Source organism: Arachis hypogaea, chromosome 14 (genome assembly GCF_003086295.3).
Source record: "Arachis hypogaea cultivar Tifrunner chromosome 14, arahy.Tifrunner.gnm2.J5K5, whole genome shotgun sequence".
Lineage (NCBI taxonomy): Eukaryota > Viridiplantae > Streptophyta > Magnoliopsida > Fabales > Fabaceae > Arachis > Arachis hypogaea.
The window spans coordinates 4944328-4971551 of record NC_092049.1 but is presented as its reverse complement, the minus strand read 5'-3'; the positions used below and the strand labels follow the sequence as shown (position 1 = coordinate 4971551).

The following is a 27224-nucleotide window of genomic DNA, read 5'->3' as shown; positions in this document are numbered from 1 at the left end:
CTGCTTGCTAGACAAGAGATGCTATATAATCTTTTAATATTATTCGAAACTTTGATATGAAAAAATAATGCTTGCATAAGGATATATGCCAACATTCTTTTAGTATTCTTAAAGTTAATTGGACAATAGTTAACATACACAATTAAATTTTCTGCCAATTTTATTGCTAAATAGTGTGTTAAACTTTACTACATTTTTACACAATTAACAGTTAAAAAACTTTTCTGTTCACTGTATCAATTCCTTTCCAATGTGTGAACTCAAGGAAACCAAATAAATATAGAAAAGAATTCATCATACAAAATTTCCTAATCAACATCACCTTAGAAAAACTAAGTATACAAAAAGTCAAGCCACTCAGAAGTATATAGAGAGCTTCTTAGCTATGCCATCCTGCAACAAGTTACACTGTTCCAACAACTTGCTTAACTGATCAGCTTCTTTGGTTGAATTTTCTTTCATTAATGCTTCACTGCTAACATTGTTCAAACCAAAAGTATAAGCTGTATTTATGCTTGCATCAACATGGAAAGTGGTTTCAGCATTCCTCTCGTTATGAAATACATCATTTGAGTCTTTCTGAGGAATTTGTTGAATTGCTTTTGGCTCTGGATGACCATTCACAGGAAGAGGAGTGTCAAAATTAACACTGATTAATTCATCTAAAGTAGGGTTAAGATTATAAGATGAAGTGAAACTTGCATCAAATCCCATATCCAGATCCGAACTTGGAAAACCAACATCATGAGATTCTGAGATATAAGCCATGGAGATATCCCCACAACATAAACTCATCAATCGCCAGTTGAAAATCCGACGAAAAATCATGCCCCAGTGAGGAACTACACGATAGCCTGAGCCATGCAGCTCCAGTCTAGAACAGGTTTGAATTGTGACACGTGCCTCTTTCGTTGCCAATGGGGTTCCCATCATCTTACAAGTATGAGTCAGATACAGGATCAAGCAATTTTCGAGCTGTATCCTCTGGTTCTCAATTTCATGTCTAGCTTTACATCCTCCGGCCAACCAGGATAAATTATCAGGAAACGTAGGGAGCTTACAGTTTTGCAGAGCACAAATTACTGGTTCAATTTTTGCTTTCGAGCTCCATCCTAAAGTCGGCAAGTACCTTTTAACCACCCTATCTTCATCACATGACTTGTCAAGTAAGCCAATCTCCGGACATGGCCAACCAGCAGGATTTGAATTGGCAGCTAGAATAATTTCCTGCAATGAGCAATCTAAGGCTTCATTGAACAATGAGATACAGTCATTCGGACCCAACTTGTAGTTACTGCTGATGTCCTGAGCCCCTGATAAGGAACTAAGATGCCTATGAACAAGTTCTCGTACTTTCACACAACGAAGGGAAGGATGTAAAGGTGATTCACCTGCCAGCCATTCCAGACCCTCTCTCAGTCGTTGATCACTGAAAAATCCACTTAAGTGTTCCACCTGCTGGTTTTCAATAAGGAAAACAATCCGGAAGCAACTAACCCGTAATTTATCAATGTCCTGAAGGTGCAGTTCATGCATTATAATAGAAGAGAACCCTTTGTCATATCTACCACATAAGATCAATAGTGGTAGGCAAGCTCCAGAGGGAATTGTGTTCAGAAGATTATGGAGATGAATTCTCTGAAGTTCCCATGAAAGGCTCTCAGAAACAAGAAACACAACTGCGTTCGCCCCAGATGCTGCCTCATCTAATCTACCAAGTGCTGTATCCCTAATTACAGAGATGCAGCAAGTAGGATCAGTGCCGAGTTGGCTAGAAAACCACTTCCTCCATATTGCTAAGCCAGGAGATGACAAAATCACATCTTTGTCGTTAGAAGGCATGAGCTTGGAGGCCAACCACCAGCCTGCTGACCCCATTTCATATCCACTGTTCGTCTGAGAACATAGAATAATTTTCCAGCACAAGCATTTAGCTTCTTTGTTTCTTCTGTCTAGTGTATTGGCAACTATTTCCGAGACATTAAGTCTTGCTTGTGACTTTTCCTGCTTTTCACATCTCTCCCTCATAGCTATATCGATGTCAAACTTGTCAAAGCTACCAGGTTGCTTTATTGTAAAGGAAAACATCATAGTCAATACAATAATCAATTCATGGTTTTATTACTCTTACTGAAAATAAAAATTGCTAAATGGAAAAACGAAAAAGAAAATGCTAAATGGGTCATTTTCATGCATACTGTTCCAAGTTTGATTATGGAAAAATAGATTTCACAATTTCAGTAATAATTTTAAAGCATAACTGGAAGAGTTCAGCAGGAAGTCAATAGCACAGAAGTCCAATAAGCATTTAAAATGATGAATTCACAAAAGGTTTCAATCTTATATTCAGCAGCAAGAACTGCCTTTACTTTAAGAGGAAGTACTCATCTTCAATTCACTTAACAATAAAAACTGTCTTCAGTGGTTCAGCTCATTTAACGATGAAAAACAAAAAATATAAGAGCAGTTTAGTGAGAAAATCACAAAACCATGCCAATCTTACATTTGTATATTGTCGAATTGGAGGACCCAATGGCAATGACTCTAATGCAGCATTTGTTGCTAATTGCCTCTGCTCACGTAACGTCCTTAATTTTGACACTCGTCTCCTCCATAACCTGGCAAAGCAGAGGGAACAATAAATTAGATTACAGAATTTAATGATTCCAAAAAAACAGGCAAATTCATATTCTAAAAACTGAACATGCTAAATGAAATCAGGCACAAAAAAGTGAAACCTTAAGAACAACTTCAGCTTGGCGTCAGCAATTTCTTTATCTTGAAAGTCTTCACTGTTATCATCCACTTGATCCTCATTTTCTTCCTGGCGGATAACAAGAGACTGATCCTTGGATACATCATGGGCCACAGGAAGTGGCACAAAAATACTACTAACTAATGAACTTTCAGATGAAGCTGGTTTTGGTGCAACCTCCAATGGTCTCACATCAACATTAAAGTTCAAGTTTCTCCTAGGACTAGGAGAGCCTCTCATATTTAAATCAGAATGCGCACTAGTAACTTGTGGCTCAGGCATTTTATTAGGGAATTGGAAGTTGACCGGTGATGGTTTAGGGGTAGCCATATTATGATATTTTCCACTGTCTTGACGACCAAGTAGCTCTTCCTTATTTTGTATCCAGGGGATAGCCTTTCCTGCTTTGCTATCTTTTGGGGACAACGTAACTTGTGAGTCGGGCATTTCCTCATCAAGCTTCTGTCTAGATACATTCCATCAACTATTGAGGTCTTCTTGTTTTGCTTTCTTGTCTCTATCTTAGTTACCGCAGGTGGTACTTCAGCTTGACTCAAGGGTGATACATCCTCAATTATTGTTTCAGACTTTTTCTTGTGCACAAGTTTCGAACGTTTTGTGGGATAGTCAGTATCACCATTGAGAAATGGGCCTTCCTTCACCATGTATGGTTCTTCAAATGACTTTATCAAGAATCCATGGTACTCCAAGAGGTCTTCTATAACTTCATCCTAATTTTGATGACAAAAAGGTGAATGTAAGAGGAAGTTGGAAAGTCCTGCCTCACTGTAGACAAAAAAGAAAGGAAACAAGAGAACCATTCATCCACATCTGTCCATGAAAAAATACCTCCATGGCAAGCCAGTTAGCAACATGAGAAACAGGGAGACCTTGGTTATTCTGCAGACCAGAATGTAAAGAAGCAAGTGCCTGGGTACGCAACTGGTGAAAGTGGCATATGATATAAAGGGGTCAGTAAACAAATCACGCCGTTTAGCATGAAAAACATTGTTGTACATTAAGTTATTGAATTAGAATTACATATAAAATATAATCATTTTAGGGAAACAGCTACAACAGTTTACCTCCTAGCAACTTAAACAATGTTACAGATTACCTACAATGATTGTTTAAGTGAATGATGTCTATACATGGAAGACCTAACCTTAATAAGGAAAAGCTCAATTATAGTGTTTTTATGAGCACTTCAAAATACAAGGTGGTCTCATACCTTTGCAAAGTGCGCATGCATTAGACATGCCTGAAGATAGGTAGCTTTTCTTGCAAGTCGAAAGAAGGCAATAAAATTACCAGTTCTGCAAGCTCTGTAAAGCAAACAAAAGGGGATGATCACAATGCATGGCAACAAAAAAGTAGCTAACTTCCATTTGAAATTACAAACCTTGCTACATTGCGGGCAAATAGAACTTCTGGAGTCTGCCTTATCTCTGGAGTCATCTTAGCGAGATCGAGGGATAGCTCTGCAGGTTCAACCTAGGATAACTTGCTTATTTTCTTAGGTTTTTCTATTGCCAATGAAACGTTAAAGATCAGAGCACAACAAGGACAACTTACTTTATAGCCAGGGTGCTTATCCAATTTAAGGAGAGCATAATAACCTCGAAACTCTTTTTCAGTAGGCACAAGTATTCCTTTCTTTCTGTGATCATCATACATCTGAAACAATTCAACCGAAGTTTTGTTCATCTGTTCAATATTGAGGTGAGCATCAAAGCCCTCAGAAAATCCCTCTCCTTTTGTGTATTCACATAATTCATGCATTGCAATGATGTGTAATTTGATCTGAAACCACAGAATTCAACAGCCTCATGAGTTTTAAACTTTTAATCATCACCAGATGTTGCTCTTACAAACATCACCAAGCAGATGCAGGTTCTTGATAAAAGACACCAGGACCTTCAGAAAATTATTTTAACAAATAAATATGAAACTAATGTATCTATAAGTATCCACAATATATATTTGTATTGAGCCTGAATCAATATAGCATACAAAGAACTTGCAGAAAAAATAGATATCATTTTCACTTAAATTAAGAGAAAAATCAGGTTTTATTATACTTTTGTTAAAAATAAAAAAGTACCATCTGTTCAAGCATAGTAATAGCCCCTTGATTGAAAATGTGCTGCATTCTCAGGTCCATTCGAATTGCTCTCATCCTATCCCACAAGAAGTTATATGCACCAAGAAACCTCTCATCATAGGGCTGATCTAGCAGAGAAAGTAGATAATCAATTGTCTTCTGCAGTATGGGCATAGGTCGAATCAAGCTTGCTTCCCTCTCTGCTGTCCTAGTATACTGCCATGAATCATGATGTGTTACTAATGAGAAGTGATAACAGTATTTATGAAAAAAAAAAAAGTGAAGTTTAGTATTAGTAATATGACAATCACCTTCTTAACTGCAAGAAGTCTGCTGGTTACATTTCTATCTCCATCCAAGCGTTCATACTGATCAAGGTCCCCTTTCCTTTCACGCTCTCCCCTCTCAGACTCTAAAATACAGATCCAATCAAAATTAGAATGAAGCTAGATGCTTATACTACCTATTAAGTTGAAGAATTCCCTTAAAGCTCTAGGACTTCTTTATTTATATATGCAGAAGAAGAAATTTAATAGAGAGAAGAGAAGAGTGAGGATGAGGCATCCTTAACCCCATTGTATATAAGATCAGAAAAAATGACACGGCATAAAACAAACCAAGAGTAGAGCACCAAAGGAAAGTAAAAATAGTATCCCTATCCGAAATAAAGTTTATACTTTATATTTGAAAAAAAGATACACTAGAAAAATTAAAACAAGGAAAATGCTAGAGCTTTTCTTTTCTTTCTTTTTTTTTTTTTTTTTTTTTGCCAAAATTCTGCTCATAATAAGTTGTCATGATTTTCGATCTTGGGCTAGATAAGAAACAATCAAGGACTCTGGGTGAATTATGTCCAAGATTTTGACTAAATTTTTCAGGCTGTGTAGCATTAATCTTAAAAGAAATTTCAAAATGAAGCAAAGATGGAAGTCCTCTCAAACTGGATATTTTGGACCCAGGAACAAATATGGAATTATGCATACTTGGAAAAAATCTCAAAAATCTCAAAAATGGAATTGTGATCAAACAAAAGATTTTAAAAAATGGCACATGTTCACTTGTAGATATAAAATCTCAAAAACCTACCAGGACACATATCTGGACATAAGCCAATAATTACTTTGGATGTTTCAAGGCCTTCATGATCAGAAACAGCATGGCCATTAGCGAAGTTTCCAGCTGAATCCATCGCATGCCCCCCAACATATCTCTGCTCCAATGCAGACTGTTCATGTCTATTTGCAGAAGCCTTCTGGCCAGCAACATCAGCACTATTCTGTTCAGATTTGCTTAATTCTACCTTGAAGCGAGCTAAACGCTTTGCCTTGGCTAGCGTTTCACTGAACAGCACATAAGAATAAAGATCCTTAAAACAATTATAGATAAAGCAAAACAATAATGAGTGAAAAAACAAAGGATTTTCACTTGACATCATACCGTTCAGGGCTGTCTTCTATGGAGATGGAGTTGCCTTCAACAGTTTCATTGACCGGAAATGATGAAGGAGGAGACCTTCCTCTCTTAGTTGCAGTGGAGCTGATGGGCCCACTATCAGTGGCTTCAGAAACAACAGATGTTAAGGATCTTTGATTCATTTGAGGAGGCCCAGTCCTTAGAACATTTGGCGTATTTGTCATTCTAGGTGGAGATATAGAAGGCCTACAAGAAGAAAAGTAAAACAGGCTCAACAAATGCACATTCTGTTTCATCGTGTTTATAACTCAGATATACTACAGAAAACAAAGAAAGTAGGATGTTTGCATACATATTATTCATCACAAGCAAATTGCTAAACTATAGGCAGAGGAAAGAGAGAATCGATGAGATTCTTCTGCATCATCTCTACTCAGACAATCAGCAGAATCCTCCTCCAAAGATGTTGGTCACCTTTTAATTAGCCTTCTAAAGTGCTTTTAAATCATAAAACCCCTTTTGCTTTTCACATTTACTAAAAATACTTAGGTTAAGATGTCTGCAAACAGGAAGTGATCCAAAGTCTAGAAATTATTTCAATTTGCTGGTAACTAATTATATGTTTAAGCCATGTTTAATCAACTGTTTCCTACAAACAACAAATCATTCTTCTCAAGATTTCATTGAGCTAGATGAAATGAAAATCAAATATACTGCTTAAATAACTGTATACACTAAGCTGCATCAAATAATAGCATCATTAAGTACAGGAAAAAAATATAAAATGCCCCGACAATACCTTCTAAATTCTTTATGAACAACTTCCTGTCTGATGGCAGAAGAAGGAGGTGACCTAGTCCTCTTTGACCCTTGACTGTTAAGTTCTTTTGTAACATTATTCTGGAGATTCTGAGAACCAATATATGGAGGGCCTGGGGAAAGGTTTTGATGGTTCGAAGGGTTAGCATAACTGGCTGATAAACTGGCTTGGCCATTCCATGCTCTGGGAGCTAAAGCTTGCCTGTATAAAAAGAATACCTTGATCTATGACAAATACCATTTAGAATATTGAGATGGAATCAGATGGTGACTCCTTATCCCACCATGCTAGGATGGATAAGCTAAAAAAGACAAGTCATGTATAATAAGATGTCGATGAAACACTGGAATAATTACTCAGACCAAGATGCAGCATTTCATAATCTAACCTACATTAAAAACAACAAAACATGTTTCATGTTTCAGATTATAATGTTTGTATGCACATGGGGAATTCCAGAGAAAATGAATTGGGCGGCGAGATAAAGAGAGAGAGTTGAACCTAAAACTTACTGCTGGACAGAAGTTGAGGGACTTTGAGAATTCCAAACAGAGTGATGATTTGAAGGTAATGAAGGAGCTGATTGTGGTGGTGATTTTAAATGAAGTAAATGACCGCGACCATCAACTGGTGAACTTGACTGGCTACAGAAATCAGCAGCAAAGCGAGACTTCAAATAAATGAGTAACGTGAAAGTAATGACCCATTGGGCATGACACGTCATGGTAAATATTAAGAGTTTAAAGGATGTGATGAGAAGAATGCCAAAACTAAATTGGCTTTCACGGGCCAGAAAATAAAAAATGAATCTGTCATCCCCTTAGATTTAAGCCAACATATATAGAATATGGGTATTAAAATTTTGAACAACAAACACACTTACATTAGAGATGAAACTTCATAATTTTCTTTCAAGTCAAGAAGAATGATGCGATTCATACATTATTAGCGCTTAAAATCTAAATTTACATATAACAAAATATGATCTGATTTTTCTAACATAAGAAGACACCAAAAAGGGTTAGACAAACCACCCTATTTATCCATTACAGTAGTCTTTATTGATATGATGTAAACCTTGAATCCAACAAAATGAGTTTTCATGGAATACGTTGGTTCCCTGATAAAGTTCAATGCAGAAGCCAACACAGATAACAAAAGTTAAGTACTGGACTGACATATTTCAGCCTTATGCAAATAACATTTTGACACTTGCACCTAAAAAAAAGTTGCTAATGCTCAAATCCTGATACATAATACAAAATACATAATAAATTCAAAGGTATGTGCTATTGTAGATTAAATTATCTTACTTATTTCTTTGGACTGTTTGGTCAGGGTCTCTCAAATCATCAAGATCTTCATAGGACACAGGGGGAGATCTGGTCCGTTCTGGGTTTGGAAATCTAGAAATTCTGGCTGTAACACCATTTGTGGAATCGCGTGAAGCAATAAATGTTGTGACAGGAGTGGATCTTACAGGAGTATGAGTTTCTAAATCTCTATAGAAAGGTCTCTGAACATTACTCCAACCAGAAGATTCAATGGATCTGAAAGAAAAATATAAACTGTCAATAATGCACCATGCAATGAAACATCTTGAAGATAACTACATCCAAACTTTTTCTCAACAAGGGACAAACCATGGTTCTTTTCAATGAGTTTCTCTATAGGAATGTTTACAGAGATAAACTCACTCACTGAAGTTGCTAAATAGAGATTAACATAAATGTCCACAAACTCACATAAGCAACAACAGCGAACAGAAAAGCTTTAGCACCCGTATATAGAGTAGGCTACATGGATACCATTCAGCTCAATTGTAAACCAAATCCAATAGGAGTACCTTCTTAATGTCCCAAGGTTTTCTTCAATTTTCCTTTACCCTTCTTAATTTGACTATATTCCTTTTGAACCATTTTTTGTATGGGTCCATATTAGTCACCTTAAGGTCAGCTTCATTCATATCCTAATCAATGACAGCACAAACTTTCTGCCAAATACATCCACTCCTAATCTTTTATTTTATTGCATTTACTCAGCCACGTTGAACTGTTGATAGAATTTAAATTACATAGTGGACTCTGAGTCTGGCATTCTACTACCCAACATTCACTATCACAGTCCATAGACCTAAAGCATATATCCATGACATCCATATTCCATCTTGAATCCTAGGCGTTAAAGCCCTAGTCCCTACCCCACAAAATCAATCTCTCAATCACTATGCAGTTTGTGAGTTGATCCAAGTGCAACTACAAAAATTGTGCTCTGGTATCCTCCCCCAATTTCTCCCACCTTAAAGTAATGGTGAACTTGCACAACACCACCTGCTGAGATCCTACTTCACCAGAAAACCATATATGCAATAAAACCCATATGAACCTTTTTGTTTTTCAAAAAAAGTAAGCAAATAAGCAAAGCAACCCCATTGCCACTGAAAACTCTCTGTTCCTTGTCCAATAAAGACTACCCCACATCTAAAAGATCAAATCTTGCACATATCAACACATACTTAGAATCCAAGTATAACTTCCTAGAGCAACATAAGACCCACACTGATTCAAATCTCATAAAAGAATGATTTTGAATAATAAAATAGGCGTACCTGGGTCTAGGAGGGGTTGGGAGAGAAGAAGAAGGAGGAGGAGAAGGAGGAGAAGGAGAAGGACGAGGAAAAGAGTTGTTGAAGCCGAAAGGGGGTTGGGATTTGGGAGGTGCGGAGGGTCCAGAACCCTTCCCAAATCCCGTATACGACATTCTTCTATCTCTTCTTTTTCTATGGCATTTATCGCTGCGATGATTGGTTACGGGAAAGGAATTGAATAGAAGGATTGTGTTTGAAAGCTTCCTCCTATTGGAGCTGTGAGTTGGAGTTGGGAGGGTTCAGAATCAGAGTAACGAAACTGAAAGACCCTCCTCCTCAATGGAGCTTTGCTCCTTTGTCTTTGTGTTACTCAATAAGTAAGTCATCCATCCGGTAATGATACAAGGATTAGGCTTGATTAGATGCCATTAAATTGTTGATTTTTTTTTATTTTTTAATACGTTTGATAAATTCTTAATAACAAAAACAAAAATATTTAAAAATAAAAATAGTTTTTATATAATAAATAAATAAATTGATAATATTTTTATATTATTATACTCAAATATAATTAATAAATAAAAATATAAAATTATTTTTTAAATAACTCAAAAATTCTTTTTTAGGAATTTATTTAAACAAGTTCTTAATTTATCATCTTAATTATTAAATTATAATGAATAAAATTTAGTTAATTATATATATTAATTTTAAAATATTAAAAATAAAAAAATTAAACTTTTTATTTTAAAAGTAAGAATTAATTATAACGATAATTTAGAATTTCTAGCCAATTTTCTAACTTATAAACCCTTTTAAAGATTATTTGCCTATGGACTAATTTCTAGCCAATGAGTTATAGATAAATATAGTAAGTATATAAAATAGAGAGTTATGTTAGTTTAATAATATATTTTAATGGTCAGATTTTGCATGATATACATAAAGGTGTGAATTTTTTGTTAGAGAATTCATGTGTTATTGTTGTTCCTCTTTCAATAACATATGAATGACTTAAGAGTATACTTTGTCAGAATGTAGATCATCAAGACCTGAAGGGAGTGACAAATATGATGTACAGATGGTCTGTACTAATATTTGGTGGTTTCATTCAACTTCAAATAATGCATGTGACTGATGAAGCTGATATGCAAAGAATGTTTTTGACCTACCATCTAATTAAAAGACGAGTCTCACTTATCAAGTTATACGTTGAGTTTGAAAACATCAAAGATGTTAATTTTCCAAAAATTAACCTATAGTCTTTAAATGATAATAAGGCTAATATATTTTAATCAAATTTTAACCCAAAAACTTAAATCACTAAAAAATTATACACTAACAAATATTAAATAAATAATTCTTTTTTTGAAATCAATGATTTAAAATAAAACTAAAATTACTAAATAATTATATTTTTTTAATATCTAAAATATAACTAAAATTACTAAAAAGGTATGTTTTACAAAAAAAAAAAAAACTAAAATTACTAAAACCGGCTGTTTTTCAACAAAATTATATAAAATAAAACTAAAATTAATAAAATTTTTGTTGTTTAAAAAAATTAATTAAACTAAAACTAAAATTAAAAAAAGATATACTAACATCCAATTAATATTATACACTAACAACAATTTACTAACACTAACAACTAATACTACTATTATAATTATAACAAAGAAAATATATTCTCTAACTACTCCTAATTAACTAACAACTAATTTATTTATCTACTAAACAAAAAAATAATTAAAAAATTATATACAGTTTGTTTCTAAAATTTTTAACTCAAAAAATTAGGATTAACTTTAATTAACTACTAATAAAACATATAAAATATGTACCTATTTCTATGTATAAGGTTGTCATTTTCTTTGTTGTTGAGTGAGGGAAAGCCAACTTTTAACTTTTAGATTTGTTTTTTAAAATGGATGGAGCAATAGAGATAGGAATGTGGACGAAAGAAGAAAGAATGAACGAAGAAGAGGAGGGTTGGCTTTTTGGTTACCGTGTGGGATGAGAGAAGAAGTTACCACGTTGAAGATATTAGTGCTTTATGCACACAGAATATAGAGAACAGAACTGAGCTTAGTAGAGGAGCATGATAAAGATGGAGAGAAGGGATGAGAATGAGATTTGAGAGAAGAATGGGGAGTTCTGTTATTGAGCAAAGTGAAAGTTAATCAGAAAAGTGTGAATTACAAGTAGACTTTAGCTATTTATAGCTGAGAGATAACACAACTGAATTGATAACTAACTGAAGCTTCTGGAAGCTAGTAACTAACTAACTGAAACTTGCAACTGAAGCTTGTGACTGATTCTAACTGGATTGAATTCACAGCAGTGCACATGCTTCTCAAATGATTTGATTACAGTGCTTAATACACTCATCATCATCTCTAGTTTTATTCTTCCTTGTTTTTCACAGCAACTGTATCTTGTTTCTGGGACACGACTGTAGCTTCAACAATACTTAACCGATCTCTAAAGTGCAGAAAGCCTCTGATTCTGAAGGGATTGCCTTAGTTAAGATGTCAGCCACTTGCACTGATCCTGGAATGTGACTACTGCCATGTCCCTGCTGTTAACATGATCTCTTACAAAGTGAAGATCGATCTCAAAGTGCTTGGATTTGGAGTGTAAGATGGGATTTGCAGCCAGAAACACTGCACTTTGGTTGTCGCAGACTCGCAGTAGAGCAGGGGAGGCTCCTTTGGTGGAAATTGGAGCTCACAAAGTAGGTTCTTCACCCAAATCAGCTTAGCAACAACGTCTGCCATGCTTCTATATTCTGCCTCAGTACTATACCTTGCCACTGCAGTTTGCTTCCTTGAAGCCCAGGACACTAGATTTGATCCTAGGAAGACGCAGTAGCTACTGGTGGATTTTCTGTCATCAGGATCCCCAGCCCAATCTAAATCACTATAGGCATTCATCGTCATCGAGCCTTCCTTCTTTAGATGCAGCCCATGGTTAGAAGTTCCATTCAAGTACCTAAGCACCCTTTTTACCATTTTCCAATGAGACTCTAGTGGGGATTGAACAAATTGTGCTAGTTTATGTACACTATATGATATTTCAGGTCTTGTCACAGTCAGGTACTGGAGACTGCCAATTATGGACCTGTGAAGTGTAGAGTCATGAAATTTGGCACCACCACAAGTTGATAGTTTGACTGTAGATGCCAGGGGAGTGTGGCACGAGGTGCAGCCCACCATGTTGGCCTTCTTCATCAGTTTCTTTATGTATTTTTTCTGGGTGAGAATCAAACCACTATTGCTTGTATTTGTCACTTGAATTCCAAGAAAGTAGCATAGGCTTCCCATGTCCTTTAGAGCGAATTTTGCATTCAACTGCTCGATGACTTGCTTCATTGTATCTTCAGACTCACCAGTGACTAATATGTCATCTACATAAACCAGCACAAACGTTTTTGCTCCATTAAGATCACTTTGGAAAACTGACACATCAGATTTTGTTTGCTTGAAACCAATGTCATTTAGACCGTTAGCTAGCTTGCAATACCATTCCCTTAGTACTTGTTTTAGGCCATAGAGAGCCTTTGCTAATTTGCAAACTAGTGATGAATCTCCCTATTCGAACCCTTGAGGCTGCTTCATATACACTTCCTCCATCAGGTCACCATGAAGGAAGGCATTGTTGACATCAAGTTGCCTTATTGGCCATGAGTTTGCCAAGGCAATAGACAGTATTATCCTTATGGAGGTGGGTTTTACTACAGGGCTGTAGGTTTCTGTGAAATCGAATTCTGGTCTTTGTGCATAGCCTTGAGCAACTAGCCTTGCCTTGTATTTTTTAAGAGACCCATCTGAGTTGTACTTGACTCTGAACACCCATCTACTCCCTATAGCACTTCTGTTTGGAGGCAGCTTCACTAGCTCCCATGTGTTGTTTTTCATTAAGGCATCATACTCCAAGTCCATAGCTGCTTTCCATTCAGGCATGTCGAGGGCCTGTTTCACACTCCTTGGATCTAAGCTTGCCTAAAACGCCTTAGGCTTTACTATCCCTGTCTTACTTCTGGTTGTCATAGGGTGCACATTTGTAACTATTGTGCGAGGTGGTTTAGAAATTGGAAGCATAATCTCTAAGTCATTAATTGGAACTGGTGTTGGGATTTAGGACACTGCTACTGGCCTTTGAGAGTTGCTGGCTGATTGAGGCTGTTGTTGAATTGAAGCTGGCATTGTTACTTGTTGAGTACTCAAGAGTTGCTGTGATGATGTTTGAAGAAGATTATCTCTTATTTGCTGAGAAAGGACTCTTGAAGGGTTATTTGTTGTGGCTGGACTTGAATGAGGTATTGGAGGTGAAGGTTCTGGTGTTGGTGTTGAGATTAAACTTGAGTGATTTTGAGCTATTGAGATTGGGAGTTTAGGAATAGTTGGCACTTGTGATGTTGTTTGATCAACTACTGCTACTGAGGACTGGTTTTGCTTGTTGAGTTCCTTGAAGGGGAATTTGGTTTCAACAAATACCACATCTCTGGTAATTATTATATTTCCATCTTGAGTGAGACATTTGTATCCCTTGTGAGCTGTGCTATAGCCAATGAACGTGCAGGGTGAAGATCTAAGGTCCAGCTTATGTTTGTTATAAGGCCTTTGATGAGGGAAGCTGTAACACCCTAATTAGCCCAAGCTTTACCTCGCGTCGTAAAGCAAAGGTTAATCAGAGATTACGACAGTTCTAAGCTCATATATATATATATATATATAAAGAATAGTATAATCTAGAAACCCGATGAAGGATATAGCTCAAAATCAGGATTTAAAAAGCGCAAAACGTATTAACGAAGCTACTAACTTAAAGCACAAGATACAAATAAGATATATCAAAATATAATAGTATAATATCATAAGAATCTAGCCACGGCTTGCGGAGTCTAAGCCGGCTAGCCATATACAGACCAAAAAGAACCAGACAGTGAAAACAACTTATCAAATTTTGTTCTCTCAAATACATGCCTCTAAGCAAAACAAAATACAAGTGTGAGAGACATATACAAAATAAGCCAAAAAGACTCAAAAAGATATCTGGATCCTACGCTTCTGTCACCAACCAGACAACTCATCGAGGTGGGTTGCGACTTGCATCTGAAAAACACAACAGAAATATGGTATGAGAACCAGAGGTTCTCAGTATGGTAACAGTGCCCAGTGATGTAGGATATAAGACCCCAAGACGCCAAAGGCAATCCTAAGCTCCATATCCATCACAATATTCAAACTTAAGGCATACTAAAACAGATAGGCATAAATATATAAACCTTAGCATAAATAAACCGGGTAATCTATCTTAGGGGATTTCTACTCTAACCAAACACCGCTGTCCCACAGCTAGGCATGGCAAAAATCCCTGGCGGGGCGGGTATCCGCGGGGATTTACCCGCCGGGGGCAGGTATGGGGAGTGATTTATACCCGCGGGGACGGGGACGGGCCCCGTATAATAAACGGGGCGGGGGCGGGGGGAGAGGTCTCCGCCCCATGGAGACCCGTTAAATCCCCGTTTAAATGAAATGACGGAAATGCCCTTATATATATAATATGTGACTGAGCCATTGGACAGCAACCCTAGCCGCACATATGCTTCCCTGAATCCCTGCTTCAGAGACAGAGTGAGAGTCTCGTGATCTCGTCTCCTCTCCTCTCCACTCCTCCTCAAAGCTCAAACCATTAGTCCCTCTCCTTCTCAAACACCGCTGACCGCCGCCTCCCACCTTCTAGGTCCCTCAGTGTCGCAGTCTCGTCTCGTCTCCTCTCCACTCCTCCTCAAAGTTCAAACCCTCAGCCCCTTCTGTCTCCTTCCCAAACACTGCCGACCGCCGCCTCCCACGACCCAGCGCCGCCTCCTGAGTGGCTCGGTCTCTCACTGGTGGTCCTGAGCTCACCGTCGCCAGTCGTCATCTTCTCCTCTTCACGTTTGTCTGCCAAATCGCCGGTCTTTGCTGTGGTTTCTGTGTCGGGTAAGTTGATTTCTGAATTTCTGAACTTCTGATTCTGATTTGTGATTAAGGTAATTAGATTTTGAATTTCTGAATTAGGGTAATTAGATTTTGATTTCTGAACTTCTGATTCTGATTTGTGATTATGGTAATTAGATTCTGAATTTCTAAATTAGGGTAATTAGATTTTGATTTCTGAATTTATGAACTTCTGATTCTGATTTGTGATTAGAGTAATTAGATTCTAAATGGTGTTCAAGCATTAGCTGAGATGCCTGTTTTCGCTATGATTTAATGGGTGTTTTCTTTTCATTTGTTCTAAATTAATTTCATTTTTACATTGCACATGACTCCAACAATGCTACCATATATCCTAAATGAAGACAAGCAAACACATTTATGCAGCATTTTCTTATAGTTAAATTATAATTTTCAATATGTAGGGGTTCCAAGGACTGAAGAGGAACAAAATATTTTTACTTGGATTACAAAAGTTGGGCAAAGGTGATTGGCGTGGAATTGCAAGGAACTATGTTATATCAAGGACCCCTACTCAAGTGGCCAGTCACGCTCAAAAGTATTTCATCACGCAAAACAATGTGTCTAAATGAAAAAGACGCTCCAGCTTGTTTGACATTGTTGTAGATGAAGTTTTTACTCTTGTCTGCAATTACTATCCATGAAATAATTCTTTTTTAATTTTATTTTGCATCAAATGAACATTTTTGCCACGTAATATACTCATGTTCATTGATAAAATTATCCAATTGTTTTTATTTCTTTAATGTTGTTAATATCTTTGTTGTTGTTAATGTTGTTAATGTCTTTGGAGATAAGGAACATGTTGTTGATGTCTTTGTTGTTAATGCTTTGGAGACAATTGGAACATGATGATTGATATAGTTTTTTCATTTTTTTTCCCAATTTTTTCCAATTTTTTTTTTAATTTTGTAAAAATCCGTGGATATCCGTGGAGTCCCCGATCCCCGGCGGATACGGGGTCCCCGTTACCCGTGGTGGGGACGGGGCGGGGACGGGGACTGGATATGGAGGCGGGGGGCGGGGGGCATGTCCCCGCCCCCGTGGGTACCCGTTGCCATGCCTACCCACAGCCTTCACCAACCGATCCTCCAAGCGATCCCATCGCCACCGCCTTCCGAACCTCCTCAATCCCAGTAGAAAACACAGGTAATATACAATGCAAGTAAAACACAAGTAGAAGCATATAAGACAAATAATTCAAATAGCAAATAGGCATGTTATACAAATATGCAAGCCATTTCAAGTAGTCAAAGCATACAAACAGATAGATAATGCATATGATAAATGCCTGCCCTATTGACTGTGATATCACATTGTCGGTTCAACTGCCAACCCGACACATCTCCATGGAGATGTCGCCCTTCGGAATCATCAATGGGAACCCCCGAGATATAGTGCTCGGATCACTGTCCAGGGTTTTGCGCCTGCATGCTCTATAGATCCAAAGGGATGCGAGCGGGATACTCTTGCCACAGACCTCACATCTCAACGTAAGCGGGATCAGACCACCGTCCTTACGCCGCCGCCGCTACCTCGACAGGCGGGATCCAACCGCCATCCCTGCCGGGTGCATAGCGTCTCATAATCTCAATACAAAATAATAGTGCAGTGTTTTTTCAGAAAACAGTTTCAATACATCAATGATTCCTCATCACACATTCGAGTCCTTGACTCATCTCAACCACTGTCAATTCACATGTTTATTCCGAACTCAACAGTTCCTCAATTCTCATCTTATACATCAACCATTCATCACATAGCGTCACACCATCCTCAGCACGCCAGAAACATAGGCTTCCGTTTTCTAAGTTTCCCAAATAATATCATCTAAAGCCATTAAATTCTTTCCCAATGTTATAAATATCCAAAACTAGGCCCAAGAGTTCTAAAATGGTGTTAGAGAAGCTTACAACCTTGTTGGGAAGGTAGAATAGTTGAAAATAAAGTAAAATTTGAGAAACAGGGCATGAGCAGCCGCACAGGGGTGTGCGTGCGCACGCCCAGGAAGATTTTAAAAGTGTACATACGCATAGAGGTGTGCGTACGCACAGGTGTCAAAACTTTCAATGTCTGTTCGCTTGCACAACCTGTGTCAGCGCCTCTAACAGACTAGCCTTCCTAACGTGTGCGTGCGCACATGTTGCATTTTCTCTTTGGTGTGTGCGCGCATGCTGTTCTAGCGCTGCAAGCAGACTGCCTTCCTCTGCGTGTGCGTACGCATAGGTTTGTGTGTGCGCACAGGACAAGATTTTCGCAGAGGTGTGCGTCCGCACATACCAGAAAACACAAAATTCTGCAACTCTGTAGAATTTCAGATTTTCAACACCAACTTTGAATGATCATAACTTCCTCTACAAAATTCAAAATCTTTCAAACTTTATATCGTTTCGAAGAGTTTTCAATAAACTTTAATTCTAAACTAATTTCAACCAATTTTGAAAATCGAGGCAAAAGTTATAATCAGACAAAGTTCACAAAAAATCCACTTTTACCAAACTTCACAATTTCCACAATTTCTTATAAAACACAACAAAAACCATACCAAATCATTCCAAACTTTCATTTCTAGTACACTCTACCCTTTTAAATCACAATTCACCATTCTCAATCATCAAATACCACATATATGATACTAAAGTCAATTCTCCACCAACATCTTCACCAATCATTAGTTTGTTCCCATCACTTATCATCATCAATTCCATTCATACTTTATATCCACATCCAACAACACACAATCATTCAAGTCATCAAACATCATGCTTCAACATCATTATTTCTCAACATAACATTACCAATTCAACATGCATTTTGAAATAAACCATCATCAACAACCACATAATTCCAACCTATCCTATAGGTCACTAGCCTAAGTGTCCATGAATATTATATACTACATAGAGGAAACCAAAACCATACCTTGGCCGATTTCTAATATGTCAAAAAACTCAAAATTGAGCACCAAATGAGCTTTCCACCACAATCAAGCTTCCACTTCCACTCCAACAAGCACCAATATGTTCCAATAGCTCCCAAACTCACAATAATCAAGCTATATACATACAAATCACCACAAATCAACCCAGGATTCAACATAAATATAATCTCACAAGGATTTAATGTCTCTTACCTTTTCCAACAGTTTTGATAGCCAAAATCCAATGCTAAGCAATGATTAGAGTGAACCTAAACATCCAAAATCACAAAAACTCACTTAACCATAAGCCCTAAATACCCAAAATTTTGAGGAGAAGAACTGAAGGGATTTTGAGCTTTACTTACCAGTTTCTTATATGGGTTTTGTAGAGCTCTTCACAAGGAACGCGTAACTGCAAACGGTGCGGCGATCGGAGCTCTGTAGCTCAAGATATAAGCTTGAGAAGATTGAAGTGAATAATGCTCAATCTCTTCTCCTCTCCCTCTTTCAATTCTGATGTGTGTGTGTTTTTGAAAGGGTAGGGTTCATTAAATGAACCTTATATATGTTGGGCTTGGGCCCGGTCCAACCCGTTAGCGTTTTTAACCCGTTTGGCCTAACTTCGGGTCAAACCTTTAAAATTAACGCCCGATTTTCAACTTCTAATATTTTTTTAAGGTTTTTGACGGTTTTCACTTTTTCTCGTGCGGTACTGGGAAGACTTGAACCGGTTCAACCGCCAGTTCACAGTTTTTCACGGTTTTTCGCAGAAAATACATTTTCTGACTCAGAAAAACCTACTGAATCTAAAACTCACTTTTAAATCCTCACATTCTCACTCTAACTTTTCAGAACGTAATTTGGGCAATATAATCACTTAATTAACCGGTTGATTAGTTACAGTTCTTACAGAAGAAAAGACATCCAAAAACTCTGAGACTTGAGTAAGAAGGCTCTTTTCCAAACAGTTTCTCTATAGGGGACACTCCATCTAGCACTGGAGTTGGCAGGACATTAATCAATTTTACAGTTGTGGTGAATACTTCTCCCCAAAACTTAGTTGGCATAGAGGCACCAGCCAAGAGTATGAGGCCCATTTCCACTATGTGCCTGTGCTTTCTCTTTGCAGATCCATTTTGTTGATGGATGTGATGACATGAGAACTTGTGCTGCACTCCTCTGTCATTTAGAATTTTTTATAAGCTAACATATTCAGCAGCGTTGTCAGATTGTAACATTTTTAATTTTGTGTTTCATTAAAATTCAACCATTTGTTGGAAGTGATTAAAAACTGATTTTAGTTGAGCTCTAGATTTAATAAGGTAAAGCTAAGTGAATTTTGAAAAAGTATCAATAAAATGCACATAATACCAGTTTCCACTGTTATCAACCTGGGGTGCAGGTCCCCAAATATCTGAGTAGACAAGATCTAAAGGTGAATTGTATATAGTTTGTGAAAGAGAGAAGGGTAGCTGATGTGATTTTCCAACACACCAGGCTTCACAAGTTTCTTTATTAGGTGAAATAGAAAGATTACAAGTTTTGAGTACTTTTGACACTACATTATGATTCGGATGCCCTAATCTTGCATGCCAAATCAGAAAGGAATTAGACTGTGCTAATGAGGATGTGTAAGCAAAAGGTGTGTGTGCAGCAGTGATGTCCCCAAATCTATATAGGCCTTTGTCAACACTTCCTTGGAGTAATAGTTCTCTAGTTCCTTGTGATTTGATGCAGCATTTATCACAATAAAATTCAAAGAAAACTCTATTATCACAACAGAATTGATGCACACTCATTAGATTCTTTGTGATTTCAGGCATATGAAGCAACTTAGTTAAGGTAAGTAATTTTGAGCTCAAATTAATTTTAAAACACATTTTACCAACATGATGAATATGCAAACATGAACCATCTCCTATGACAACTTGTTCATCTCTAGTGTATGCCTCTTTCTCCATGAGATTATGTGCATCATGAGTCATATGGTGTGTGGCTCCAGAGTCAGGATACCAGTTCGGATCTTGAACAGTGGAGGGAGTTGCTAAGACATTACTGTAGTTTGCCTTTGGCTGAGTGATTCCATTTATGTCTTTATATTGCTCCTTATCATATCTATACCAACAGAATTTTGCTGTATGTCCAACCCTATCACAGACTTGGCATTGTGGCCTTCCACCTTGCATCATTCTTCCTCGACCATACTGTGCTCTACCATAATCACCATCTTGTGTGAATCTTCCTGCATCTTGAGTCATTCGCTCTGCATCATGTGCACCTCTGCTGCTTCCCCTAAATATTCTTCCAGGTCTGCCACGAAAGTTGCCTCTATAGTTTTCTCTTGCTGTTGAACTTTGAGAATAAAATTGATTTTGTTGAATTTGTGAATGTTGTGAATGCTGAGCTACATTTGCTTGTAAAAAAGATTCAGATTTTCTGAATCTTGCTAGCATGCTTTCATTAGCGAGTAATAGTGCTTCTAATTCTCCCAGTGTTATGCTGGTTGATCTTGCCAAGACTGAGGTCATCACATTTCCATATTCTTCAGTTAGACTGTGTAGTATTGCATTGACATGATCGCTTTCTTTCATTGATTCACCTACTGATGCTAGTGCATCCATAGTGCTCTTTATTGACAAGACATATACAGTGACCGAATTGCCTATCTAAATTGTGCTTAATTTGTTCTTCAGCTGCATTACCTTGGCCTTAATTTTGGATGAGAAGTGATCCTCCAGCCTTTTCCAGATTTGATGAGTAAGCGTACAACCAACCATTCTTGTGGTGAAGGGATTCGACATTGAAGCTTAGCAACCATGATTTCAGAAGAGCGTCTTGCCTTTTCCACTTCTGAAACTTTGGATTTACTGCTCCGTTTGGAAGAAGAATCTGAGGAATTTCCTCTCCAGTGAGATGATTCAGCATATCATTTCCTTTGATTGTTGATTCTGCTTGATCCTTCCATTATAGGTAATTGTTTTCATCTAGTTTCAAGGAAATGGGAGTTGCAACGAAATTCTGAGCCATGGTTCTTGATCGATCTTCAGCCAAAGATCCAGATTTGATTGTTTGCGAAAGCTATGGTACCAAAAAGCTCTGATACCATGAAGGTATCAGTGCCTTAGGCACACAGAAGATAGAGAATAGAACTGAGCTTAGTAGAGGAGCATGATGAAGATGGAAAGAAGGGATGAGAATCAGAACAGTGTGAATTACAAGCAGACTTTAGCTATTTATAGTCGAGAGATAACACAACTGAATTGATAACTAACTGAAGCTTCTGGAAGCTAGTAACTAACTAACTGAAACTTGCAACTGAAGCTTGTAACTGATTCTAACTGGATTGACTTCATAGCAGTGCACATGCTTCTCAACTGATTTGATCACAGTGCTTAATACACTCATCACACGCATTGGCCATGCAAGGCAAAATGTTGGTGACGTTTTGCACAAAAGTCAGTGCTGTTTTCTACTTAACAACATCGACGTTTTTGTCGCTAACACTGATGACTCCCACAGTATCATTAATCTCACTTGCTGGGCTATTTTGGTGGCTAACATTGCTCTTGGCTTAATATTAAAAAAAAGTCCATTTATAAGATGAGATGATATTAAATTAGATACGATTAAATAATTGGCCATACATATGTTTGTAAATATATTTTACACAGTCTCTTCATAAAAAAATCTACAACAAATAAATTATATGCTAATTTTTAATTTGCTAATAATATGAACACCAAAAAATATTAGCTAATAATATAAACTTTTATATTTATTAGTACAATGAAGTAGGTAGTTTTATTTTTATAACTGTTTTAGTTTGAGAGTCTTACGTTTGATATTGATTCTCTTCTCTAAATGTTTTTATGAAATAATTTTAAATTTTACTATATTTGTTAGGAAAATTCATTTTCTGGGGTTAAAACTAGTGCTGCACACGGATCGGATCGGATTGGATATAGCCTAAAATTCTATTTGATCTGCACTATATTCATCGGATCGGATCGGATACGATATTCGCATTTTTTTCAGGCCAGATCCGATCCGCATACTTGCGGATCGGATCGGATCAGATATCGGGTATATCCGCATAATTAAAAAAAAAACTATTTTAAGATTCTATTTGGCTATTTTTACAAAAAAATATCCATAAAATTCATTTTTTACCTGTTTGAGTATATTTACTCCTAAAATATTATCAATAAAAGTTTTCTTAAATAACAAAAAAAAAATAACACAAGATTTAAGTTTAATTATTCTAAGTTGAAGTACAACATAAGAAATTAAAAACAAGATATCATAAAATTCATAAACAACACACTAAAATTCATATCACATTAGGGTTTACTTTCTTAAACTATACTATTTATATGAGATGTGCAGATATGCGGATCGGATCCGCAGATATCATTGCTAAATCCGCAATCCGATCCTACCATAGTGCGGATCGGATCTGATCCGCTCCGATGGCTCTGCGGATCGGATAATATCCACAAAATTCGGTTCGGATGCGGATAATTACCGCGAATATGCGGATATTATCCGATCCATGTGCAGCCTAGTCTGCCTAGTCAACACTGAAATTTTTTTTTTTTTTTTTGTCCTTTTGAGGTATTATTGGGCTGATCTGCAGGAAGCTAATTACGGGTGTTACCCATCGGTGACACAAGCTTTGAGAAAGCAACTATATTAATATGCCACGTGTCCTGCCTTCGTCAACGCCCCCAGTTTCTGCCATGCCCCAATTTTCCGTCCAAGTTCATTTTTTTTACCCGGGAAAATCCCAGTGAAGTCAAAGTTTATCAAGTGATTGCCCTAATTTCCCAGATTATTTATCCAAATGGGGTTCCATCATTATTATTATTATAAATAATAAACGGCTTGCGTGCAATTTCAGCGTGAGAAAGCAGAAAGCTTTTTGAGGAAGAGTGAATATTGAATGGCAGGGTCAACAGGGTTTCAGGTTCAGAAATCAGAGGAGGAATGGAGGGCCATTCTCTCCCCTGAGCAGTTCAGGATCCTACGCCAGAAAGGAACTGAGTATGAATTCAATTCCCCAACCTTTTCTGTTCTCATTGTTTTGAGTTATTTTAGTGCCATTTCTTAAAATCATTGGTAGCTTTTAGCAAATATATATATGGGTTTAAACACAATCTAAGAAGTTCCTTTTAAGACATGAAATTGGTTATGAAGTGAGTTGAGTTGAGATTTAAGAATATGTGACTGCAATGGGAACTTGTGCAGATTGAAGGGTACTGGAGAATATAACAAGTTCTATGAAGAAGGGATCTACAACTGTGCTGGGTGTGCAACTCCTCTTTACAAGTCTTCCACTAAATTTGACTCTGGTTGTGGTTGGCCTGCTTTCTTTGAGGGTTTACCTGGTGCCATCAATCGCTCAGTGAGTTCTTTTTCTTGTTCAATATTTGGATATTCATCTCTCTCTTTTTTTCCTTTGCCAACATTGATTGAATAAACCACTTTCAGCCGGACCCAGATGGGAGGAGGACTGAGATAACTTGTGCAGCATGTGGTGGCCATTTGGGTCATGTTTTCAAAGGAGAGGGGTTCAAGACACCCACTGATGAACGCCATTGTGTTAATAGTGTTTCCGTTAAGTTTATTCCATCTAATTCTACTGCTTAACCATTATGGCCTGTGTTGAAAATTGAGGCACTAATAAAATCCCTTTCTCTTTCTTTGCAAAATCTATTTATATCCCTTTCTGTTTGTAGCATAAATATGGATTTCTGCAAGACACTGCCATATGATCCAAATAAATTAAGAATGGGTTTCGCCAATAAAATCATTTTAGAATAAACTGCAAAGAAAGGATAGTCTATCAATTTCCTTTGTTTGGTGGTGTGCCAATGCAATAGTTTGTTTTTTTTTTTGAATCAAAATAAGCTCAACACACTAATGTGGAGCAAACGAAAGAAACCATAAACAATTCATAAAAGCCATAAACCCCCCCTAGCTTCCGGCAACGCCATCAACCACCAAACAAATCACTCTCGGTCCATTCGTTGTAGCTCAGAACCGTCTTCCTTATAACAATCTCCACACTTGTTTCCTGATTATTAAAAATCCTAGCATTGCGTTGCACCCAAATGTTCCAAATAACTGCAAAGAACCCCGGCAACCATTTCTTCTGATCTTGTTTCCGCTTATACCTACCGGTCCACCGCTCAAATAATTCCCTTATGGTACCAGGAATAGGCCACACCTCCCCAATCGACCTCAACCAATGCAATAGTTTGTTTTCTTGGTGTGGGACAGGACTTGATTGAAAGACAATGTTTTTTAATCATCTTAACCTTGCACCCACCCCATATTGATGCCTATTCCATTACTTTAAGATCTTATTGTATAATGTTTATGTGGCCTTCAACTTTGACACCTACACCTAAACTACTTTATTTGACCTCTGATCTTGTATGGTGTCTTATAAACACTCCACTTTCAGATGCAAATTTATGATGAATACAAAATATCAACACGGTTCCCTTGTGTTTGGCCCCTCAACAATTTCTTCAAAACATAGTTACAATTATATCAAATCACCTAAGAACAGCAGAGCAACCAGAATAAAAGCATAATCCTAAGCACTAAATCTAAATCAATAATGCCAAAATGGTTTCTTCTAAATAATCTTTCTGTTATCTTCAAATTAGAATCAACCTTTATAAAGGGATATCATATGGAGTCCCATTTCCACAATTTCTTCAAAGCATAGTTACAATTTTATCAAATCACCTAAGAACAGCAGAGCAACCAGAATAAAAGCATAATCCTAAGCACTAAATCTAAATCAATAATGCCAAAATGGTTTCTTCTTAATGATCTTTCTGTTATCTTCAAATTAGAATCAACCTTTATAAAGGGATATCATATGGAGTGCCATTTCCACAAGTTCAATCTCAACCAGTTTCAATTGAAATATTGAATCATTCGTACAAACAAATTCAATTCTTTTCCCGTGTGCACCAGTGTCTATACAACATCAAAGTGGTGCCATGAAGAGTAGAAAAAGGAAGTACATTACATGAATGACCTTCATTATTGCCAGCTCAAAATTCTCTTACTTGCCTTTGTTTATCTTCTTCTTCTCAAAACATTCCTTCAGAGCTTGAACTTCTGTATGTCAAAAACTCAACAATTTACTTACAAGCATTGATTTGCAATAAAGAGCTTCTAAAGAAAACAAAATTAAGTAACATTCAACAGAATAACAATGATCTTCGTTTTTGGAAAAAAAAAAAAGAGCCTCGTGAAAAAGAATCAAATCATCGAGAAGTGATTGAAATTGAAGAAACATACCTGGTTGGCATTCTTTCCAATTCCTGTTTGTTCGAACAACGCAATCCTGAAATATAATAGACAAAAAACAAGTCGAACGAGTGCGATGGATTCCAATTCGAAGATTGAAGGGTTTAGGGTTTAAGGAAGCTGAGAGTAACACAAGAATTTTCACCTGCATTAAAAGGTAGAGAGCAGAACACTCGTCGAGCTGCTTAACGTTCTCATCGTCGTCGTCGGCGTCACTTTTGTGAAGCGGAGGCGCCGCCGCAGCCACCGGTTTCGCTCCGCTCGGGTTTAACTGTTGGTGATCCATTCGCGTTTGAAGCTGCAAAAATAAATTAACCCTAATTACTTAATTTCCAAATCCGCATGAGAATGGCTTTGCAAGGGAGGGGAGGGAAAAAAATTTGGACCATTTCTCGATTTGTGCGTGTCATCCTTGCGCAGGGGCCATGCTAATCTTCTCTGTATCGTTCCAATTTTATCGGATGTCCCCGAAGGGACGAGCCTTTGTTGCTCCCTTTGATATATATTCTGTCAAAGTAATGAAACACTAAACGATGTGCGACTTTACCGAGTAAAGTGAGAAAGAGAAACTGAACATGAAAATGAAGCATGATTAACATCTCCATCGCAGTTTGCATGAGCTCATAAGTCATAATTCAGTTCTTTAACTCAGTTCAGAGAGGGAGCTGGGACTAAATAGTAAACAATTTTTGTATTTAGTAAATAATTTTTGCATTTTATCCTAAGAAAAAGCTAAGAAATGCAAGCCTAATATAGGGAGCTTTGAGAATCTACTAATATATGCTTTGAAGAGTCAATAACTAATTGGGAATTGACTATACTGGCATATTTCTCAAATTTGCATGACAGAGTAGTGATAGTACATATGTGTCAATCATTTGATATTTTTATAATTTTATTTTGTTTTTTTTCTTTTAATTTAAATGTGAGACTGAATCTAAGACTTTTAGATGAAGATGAAAAGACCATATTATTTGAGCTATAATCTCGTTGGTTAAATTTATTTTGTTCTTGGTCTTTTTTTAATGTTCTTATAATCATGTCGTTAAAATATTTAACAATTTATAAAATTTTAAGGTTTAGATAAAATTTTATTCTTTTATTTTGATTCAATAAAATCTATAAGATTTTTATTTCAATTTCGCTCTTTAATGCTTTAAATGCTGGTGTGATCTTAAAATTCTTTGAGAACAAACTAACACTATTTTCGATAAGTAATAAAATCAACAGTTTTTAAATTTTATTTGACCACAGTTAAATGAAAAACAAAACCTTTAAAGAAATTAAA

The 27224-nt window shown here is 36.9% G+C and overlaps 4 protein-coding genes and 1 non-coding gene across 5 annotated transcripts; 1 reads left to right on the top strand and 4 right to left on the bottom strand.

Moving 5' to 3' along the window:
• Positions 1-135: 135 nt before the first annotated feature.
• Positions 136-10082, bottom strand: LOC112741118 (SAC3 family protein B). Its single transcript, XM_072215513.1, has 16 exons — positions 9701-10082; positions 8406-8642; positions 7605-7736; positions 7072-7293; positions 6297-6518; positions 5946-6199; positions 5171-5271; positions 4860-5075; positions 4331-4558; positions 4158-4249; positions 3987-4080; positions 3605-3697; positions 3241-3486; positions 2739-3205; positions 2504-2618; positions 136-2067 (listed from the first exon to the last, which is right to left on the bottom strand). The coding sequence occupies exons 1-16, from the start codon at positions 9850-9852 to the stop codon at positions 358-360; spliced, it is 4581 nt and encodes a 1526-aa protein (XP_072071614.1). The 5' UTR covers positions 9853-10082; the 3' UTR covers positions 136-357.
• Positions 10083-12276: 2194 nt separating this feature from the next.
• Positions 12277-13644, bottom strand: LOC140178430 (uncharacterized mitochondrial protein AtMg00810-like). Its single transcript, XM_072215512.1, has 2 exons — positions 13323-13644; positions 12277-13139 (listed from the first exon to the last, which is right to left on the bottom strand). The coding sequence occupies exons 1-2, from the start codon at positions 13642-13644 to the stop codon at positions 12277-12279; spliced, it is 1185 nt and encodes a 394-aa protein (XP_072071613.1).
• A 9680-nt stretch (positions 13645-23324) lies between these two features.
• LOC112741115 (peptide methionine sulfoxide reductase B5) lies at positions 23325-24315 on the top strand. The gene is made up of 3 exons (XM_025789957.3): positions 23325-23647; positions 23852-24008; positions 24095-24315. The coding sequence occupies exons 1-3, from the start codon at positions 23547-23549 to the stop codon at positions 24251-24253; spliced, it is 417 nt and encodes a 138-aa protein (XP_025645742.1). The 5' UTR covers positions 23325-23546; the 3' UTR covers positions 24254-24315.
• Positions 24316-25510: 1195 nt separating this feature from the next.
• LOC112741116 (uncharacterized) lies at positions 25511-26770 on the bottom strand. The gene is made up of 4 exons (XM_025789958.3): positions 26323-26770; positions 26082-26234; positions 25928-25973; positions 25511-25744 (listed from the first exon to the last, which is right to left on the bottom strand). The coding sequence occupies exons 1-4, from the start codon at positions 26344-26346 to the stop codon at positions 25689-25691; spliced, it is 279 nt and encodes a 92-aa protein (XP_025645743.1). The 5' UTR covers positions 26347-26770; the 3' UTR covers positions 25511-25688.
• LOC112745318 (U6 spliceosomal RNA) lies at positions 26311-26413 on the bottom strand. The gene has a single exon (XR_003173253.1). It is a non-coding gene; the product is annotated as a U6 spliceosomal RNA (small nuclear RNA).
• Positions 26771-27224: the final 454 nt, after the last annotated feature.